The sequence below is a fragment of the Pempheris klunzingeri genome, chromosome 18 (assembly GCF_042242105.1).
Source record: "Pempheris klunzingeri isolate RE-2024b chromosome 18, fPemKlu1.hap1, whole genome shotgun sequence".
Lineage (NCBI taxonomy): Eukaryota > Metazoa > Chordata > Actinopteri > Acropomatiformes > Pempheridae > Pempheris > Pempheris klunzingeri.
The window spans coordinates 853,995-860,746 of NC_092029.1; the positions used below are offsets into that span (position 1 = coordinate 853,995).

The following is a 6,752-nucleotide window of genomic DNA, read 5'->3' on the forward strand; positions in this document are numbered from 1 at the left end:
TTCCTCTTTCCCGGTGTTTCCTGCACACATGAAGGTTGAAGGTTGAAGGTTGAAAGCGTCTGCAAGTCGACCTGAAGTCACTTCAGCAGGTAAGAAACGTACCAGAGGAATGTGTAACTGTTTGATCATCAGGATCACTGTTTGACTCAACTGTGGAGAGGTTTTAACAAATGATCTGGAAATATCCATTTGGTGCGACTGATATATTGTGTAATTTTATACACTTCCGGCAGCCTGTTGCAGCAGCTCCCGCTAAATGTTGGTGTTTTCTTCTTTGTTATTGATTTTTGCACTGGTTGGCATTGTTTGGCATTACTTCTACATCATGAATGTACATGTTATATGTTATTATTATTAGTAGTAGTGGTATTATTATTATTATTATACATCATTTTTTATACATACTTTATATATATTTATATTTTTACTTTGTGTTTGAAGTTTATTCTTATTCTTTTGGAGCTGTGTGTAACAAAAAGCAATTTCCCCCTGGGGATTATTAAAGGAATTCTGATTCTGATTCTGATCATGAAGTTCTGGAGGAGTGTGGGAGCATTGTTTACACTTGTGAACAGCTGATGGCGTTACGGCAACCAGCGCTGCTGCTGCTGCTGCCTGGAGCGAGGCTGCACATCCCAGAGGAGCTCCGGAGGAAACGCCGGGGCTGCAGGGCTGGAGCCAAGCTCATGGCAAAGAAGAGGAAATACAAAAGAGAGTTCACCTGCGCCATTGTTGTTGCTGTTTACATCCCGCCGTCAGCTGAAGTGGGGGTTGCTATGGACACTCTCCACTCCACTGTGGTAAAACTCCAGAAGCAGCACCCAAATGCCTCCAACCCCACAGACACACCAACACCATCCAGCCTTTCCTGCTGAGGGAGAAGCTGCAGGTGATGAGTGTGGACGCTCCCACCATCTCCTGGATCACCGACTACCTGACAAACAGGCAGCGCTCCGTCTGATGTGGTGGTCGGTGGTACAGGAGCTCCACAGGGAACTGTGCTGTCTCCTGTTCTGTTCACCTTGTACACCTCAGATTTTAAACACAACTCCGAGTCGTGTCACTTACAGAAGTTTTCTGATGACGCAGCAGTTGTAGGGTGTATAAGAGGTGGAGGGTACGGAGGAGTACGGGGCTCTGGTGGGTGATTTTGTGGAATGGTCTGGTCAGAATCACCTGCATCTCAACGTGGCAAAGACCAGGGAGATGGTGTTCGGCTTCAGGAAGAAGAGGACAGCTACACAGCCCCTGAACCTCCTGGGAGAGGACATTGTCACCGTGGAAGAGTACAAGTACCTGGGCATCCACACTGACAACAGACTGGAGGACGAACACTGACGCTGTGTACAAGATGGGGATGAGCCGCCTCTACTTCCTGAGGAAGCTCAGATCCTTCAACGTGTGCAGCAGGATGCTGGAGATCTTCTCCCAGTCTGTTGTAGGCAGCGCCCTGTACTGGGCAGTGGTCTGTTGGGGGAGCAGCATCAGAGCCGGCGACACCAACAGACTGAATAAATTAACTGAACAAACTGATCAAGAAGGCCGACTCTGTGACTGGCTGCAAACCGGACACTTTTGAAGTGGTGGTGGAAAGAAGGACCACGAACAAACCTGACCACCACTTCACCCACTACTGGACAGACAGCGGAGCAGCTTCTCTATCTGTCTATCTGTCTGTCTGTCTGTCTATCTATCTATCTATGATGCTGCACTGTCTGACAGTGGGTGGAGCGCTGACATCCTGATAAAAGTGAAAGTAAAAACTCCTGTATTATTAGTTAAGTTGATAAGACTCATATTCAGTCTTCACTTTGCTCGAGGACGACGACACAACAGGTACAAAAGTTCTGCTACATTTTGTGATTGTGAATTATTTAATATCTGGTGGTGATTATTGCAAATGTCATCACTTTAAGAACTGATGACAACTTGACAAATTAATTATTTTTTAAAAAGATTTTGTGTTTTTAGTACATTTAGTTTCATCTATTTAATGTGTGGGTTTTTATTTTTTCTTTAGTTTCTCTGATAATTGATCATTTTGGTGTGTTTGATTTGGTTTTATCCTCTTAAGGACTTTTGTTACTGTGTCTGGTAAAGGAAGTTTCCACACACTGATCTATGCAGCTGTTCACTTTTTTCCTGAGCTGTTCAGGAAAAAACAAAGGACGTGTCTGATCCTCCTCAAAACCCCATTTACTATGTTGTAAAGTTATATACTACTATATACTATAATACTATATATATATATATATATGTGTGTGTGTGTGTGTATATATATATATACACACACACACTGTTCCCCATAAAGTTGGACTAAAATGTTTTTTCCCTCTTCTCATGAAATGATTGTGACAATGTGATTTATTTTTGATAAAGTTTATACCTTCTTAACTTTATTGAACTCTTCCAAACAGATCACAGAGAAACTTAAACCACAATGAACCTTTGTAAACTGTGTATTCAGGCTTTAACAAAATTGGGGGAGTTGAACAACTATTCCAACTTTATGGGCAACAGTGACAAATATACACACACATATATATGCATGTATGTGTTTCTCCTGTGTTCAATCAATTTTTGCATTTTATTGTTGTTTCTCCCCTCCTGCTATTGGCGTTTCATGTGCGCTCTGAGACTGAAAGCTTGGAATTTAAACTATGCATCGCAGAGATCCAAGTGTGCAGAAACCGTCAGGTGGCGCTTTGGTCTCTGTGCACGACAGATAAAACAGTAGTCATCCAGTATGTTAACTCTGTGAGACTCTTGGCTTTCTGAGATGCCCAAATGCAGTTTCCATCCCAGGAAGCACTGCCACTTTCATCTTCAGGGACAACACACCAAAATAAACACAAAATTAAAGATCCATGTAGCTGCTTTAAGCTCAAGAAGTTACTACAGTCCATAATAAGTTTTACTGTATGTCTGTCTGTTTCATTCTGCAGCAATGGGAAGCGGCAAGTCCAAACATCAACCTCCTCCACCTCCTCCACGTAAGACCGTCTACAGAAACACAGCTGTTGTTCAGGGGAGGTTACAGATTGTTGCATTACAGCTTTGTTTTTTGTTCTTTTGTCTTGTCTGAATGTGTCTCGTCAGTTCTCAGCAAACCATGGAGGGAGATAGACTGGCGGTGAGTGTCTGCAGCTTCAATGTGCTCTGTCTTCTTTTCTTCCCAGTTGCTGAGAAACATCTGTGCATCAAACAAAAAGTGGAAATTTACAGTTCAGTTCATACTGTGATGTGTTGTTTCCCTCCTGAGCAGAGACAAACAGCGCGCTCTGCAGTCTGTGAGGAACTACCAGCCTCAGACTGAAGACCTTCAGATCAGGATTCTTCTTCACGGGTCGAATGGAGCTGGAAAGTCCAGTTTCATCAACTCTGTCCAAAGTGTCTTACATGACAGAATGTACACTCAGGCTTTGGCTGCTAACATGTTTCAGGGTTCTTTCACCAAAAAGGTATGAAGAACTTTTGATTGTGTTGACACACAGCATCCCAAACTCTTTGTCATCTACATCTACAGAGAGATATTATCATTGTTATTGTTGTTGCTTTCATTATGATGTATTTTTAATCAAGCACTACAAAGTTGTGGACTAGACTCTAACACTCAATAAGATCCAAACACAAGACGATCTGGATCAGGACAGAGGAAGACACATCCAGTATATACACCAGGAGGGATCAATCAGGGAGGGGGCACACAAGGGCAGCAAACTTTAACAGGGAAAAGTGGACCAGATCAGGAAACATCTAACTGTCTCAAATAAAGGCCTTTATTTACCTCTGAAGCAAATAAAGGAGCAGTTCATGCTTCCTCATACTGTGGTAGTTTCCATCCACTGTCTGTACTGCTCATCCTTAAGGGTCATGGGGGGGGCTGTCATTGGGCGAGAGGCGGGGTACACAGTGGACTGGTCACCTGTCAATCACACGCCAAGCCACCAATTAATCTACCTGGAGGCAACAGCGCTAACCGCTGCATCACCATGTGTGGCAGTGTGAAGGTCCACAGAATGAGACGTCAGCAAATTACGTTGATAAAATCTCAAACTAATCTGATTTGCTACTAGTTGGGTTCTGTCTGATGTGAGCAGCTATACTGATCATAATAACTTCCCTTTACTCCATACGTGCTTTCTAGTACATAACCTACAAGATCCCAAAAGGCCCAGGGACCTTTTACCCGTTTGTCTTCAATGACATCATGGGCCTGCATTCAAAGGATGGAGTCCTTGCTGACGACGTCAAACTGGCAATGAAGGGACATGTGAAGGAAGGTTACACGGTACAGCTGCTGCAAACTTCTCCACTTTCTCTGTATAAAATGTTAACTCAGATATTATTCATCCATATCGCAACTGTCATTTAACTGAGTTCCCTTTTTTTAGTTCAATCCTCACCAGACGTTGTCAGAGGATAATCAGTTGTACAAGAGAGCTCCAACTGCCAACGACAAAGTGCACGTTCTGGTTTGTGTTGTTTCTGCCGCAATATCTGAACTTCCTGATGACACTTTGAACATGATTCGGGACATCAGGAAGGAGGCCAGTGATCTGGGTGAGGGCAGGAATCTGTTTTTCTACTTTAATAGATCACAAAGCTTTAATAAACTCATCTTCATGTAGTGCTGTAGTCAGTCAGTATCAGTGTTTGGTGAGACCACCCTTTGGCAAGACTGAGCGCAGCAACAAGACACCAGGTGGTTCTCCTGCATCAGAGAGGTCTCTGACAGGTAAAGACTTCAGAGCAGACTGGGCTCCAACATGTTCTGTTCAGGCTCCTCTGAAGAAGCACTAAGAAACCAAGGAACCTTCTTGAAATCTGAAGACAATTAGATGTTCTATGTTTGAAAGCATTCTTACTCCACAGCATTTCTTCACTGCTGCCTAAACCTTCTGCAGGGTTGATAAGCTGCTGCTGCCTCTTTGTATTGATCTCAGTTACTCTGTCGTCTGTTTCCTGTTCCCCTGGCAGGGATTCCTCAAGTGGCTGTTCTCACTAAAATTGATGAGGCCTGTCCTGAAATCAAAGAAGATGTAAAGAACGTCTACAAGGTCGACTACCTGAAGAAGAAGGTATGTTTAATCAGTGATATTATGAATGAAGGAATCACGGTTGAAAACTAACTGAGTTAAACAGCCAAAACATTTTCAATATGACCACCGTCTGACTCTTTCTCTCCCTAAAGCTAGAAAAGTTTACAACGTCCACTAATAACTGCCTTCTAGTTTGACAGTAAAGACCGTCCACTGCCTCCATCTGAAACAGCTCGATGGTCCTGTGTCTAGTGAGTTTGGTGTCGGTCCAGTTGATCGGATGGCTGTTGTGATGTTTTTAATCGTAGATGGAGGAGTTCAGCGCAGACGTGGGAATTCCGATGAACTGCATCTTCCCAGTGAAGAACTACAGCGAAGAAATCGACCTCAACAGTGACGTTGACTCGCTGATCCTGAGCGCCATGAAACACATCATCAACTGCGGGGAAGACTGCATCAGCTTCCAAGCATATCACTCTGAGTTATTAGGCTGATTGATCACAGAGTAACAAGCAGGATTCTTTACACAATCTTCTACGTTTCATTACTTTGTGCTGATTTGTTTTTACGTGTTTTAGCTTAAAGCGACTTTTTTCTTTCAGCTTAGTAAATCTGTTCCTTTTGGACGACATGGGTGTAGTCTGATCACAACAATGTACGACTTGTTTCTATTTGTTTAATTCAGGCTGCAGCCATAATCACAATATGATTATTATCACAATTAAAGTATATTTCATCTGCAATTATTTTTACCTTTTTTCATTTAAGTTTTCATTCACCTTTATGTTATACTTAAATACAAAAGCCTTTTGGAGCACAAATTACGTTACAATTAATTGAACATGTTTGACAAATAAATACAGAGTGTTAAAATGATGTTTAAAGAGTTCTGTGGTCGTTTGTTCACATGAGATGAAGCTGTTTTCGAAGCCGTTCGGCCTCAAGGCTTCACTTCAGTACAAGTTTCATCTTTATCATGCAGGCACAGCTGCTCCTCGAACACATTGACCAAAGATGATCCGTAGCTTCATGTAGGAACTATTTTCTACCGAAGTGCAGCCATCAAAACAGCAGTGACGTTAGCTAGTGTCACAGTACGACTGTCTCCTCCTGTTATTATCACACAGAATCTGCAGTTTATTTCTGACTCAGAGGACCTCCAGAGTTACTTTCTTCTTCCTGCTTGAAATCTTCCAGGTCTCTATAAAGATATGGATCAGATCTCTGTGTAGATGTGGATCAGGTCTCTGTTTAGACGTGGATCAGGACTCTGCTTGGACATGAATCAGGTCTGTGTTCTCTGTAAAGACATATATCAGGTCTCTGTTTCGACGATCAGGTCCCGGGGCTCTGGTTGTCACGCCTGCTGCCTGCGTTCCACCCCGGCCAGTTCTACTTTCTCTGCACCTCCCAAGGCCATCAACATGTCTGCTGCGCCTTGTGAGTACCATGACCTGGCCCCAGTGTTCAGCAAAGATAGCGCCTTTGAATACTTGGTCATGCCTTTTGGACTCTCCAATGCCCCAGCTGTCTTCCAAAATCTGATCAATGACGTGCTCCAAGACACGATTAACCGGTTCGTGTTTGTCTACCCGGGTGACATTCCCATTTACTCCCAGAATCAGGAGGAACACACCCGCCATGCCCACCTGGTACTGGAGCGCCTCCTGAAGAACTGCCTGTTTGTCAAACTGCCTGTTTGTCAAACTG

At 43.3% G+C, this 6,752-nt stretch overlaps 1 protein-coding gene across 1 annotated transcript; it reads left to right on the forward strand.

Annotated features, from left to right (window-relative positions):
• Window positions 1-1,351: 1,351 nt before the first annotated feature.
• LOC139218273 (interferon-induced protein 44-like) lies at window positions 1,352-5,874 on the forward strand. Its single transcript, XM_070849837.1, has 9 exons — window positions 1,352-1,465; window positions 1,821-1,836; window positions 2,946-2,993; window positions 3,100-3,133; window positions 3,266-3,461; window positions 4,148-4,291; window positions 4,395-4,563; window positions 4,981-5,081; window positions 5,351-5,874. The coding sequence occupies exons 1-9, from the start codon at window positions 1,352-1,354 to the stop codon at window positions 5,534-5,536; spliced, it is 1,008 nt and encodes a 335-aa protein (XP_070705938.1). The 3' UTR covers window positions 5,537-5,874.
• The last annotated feature ends 878 nt before the right edge of the window (window positions 5,875-6,752 follow it).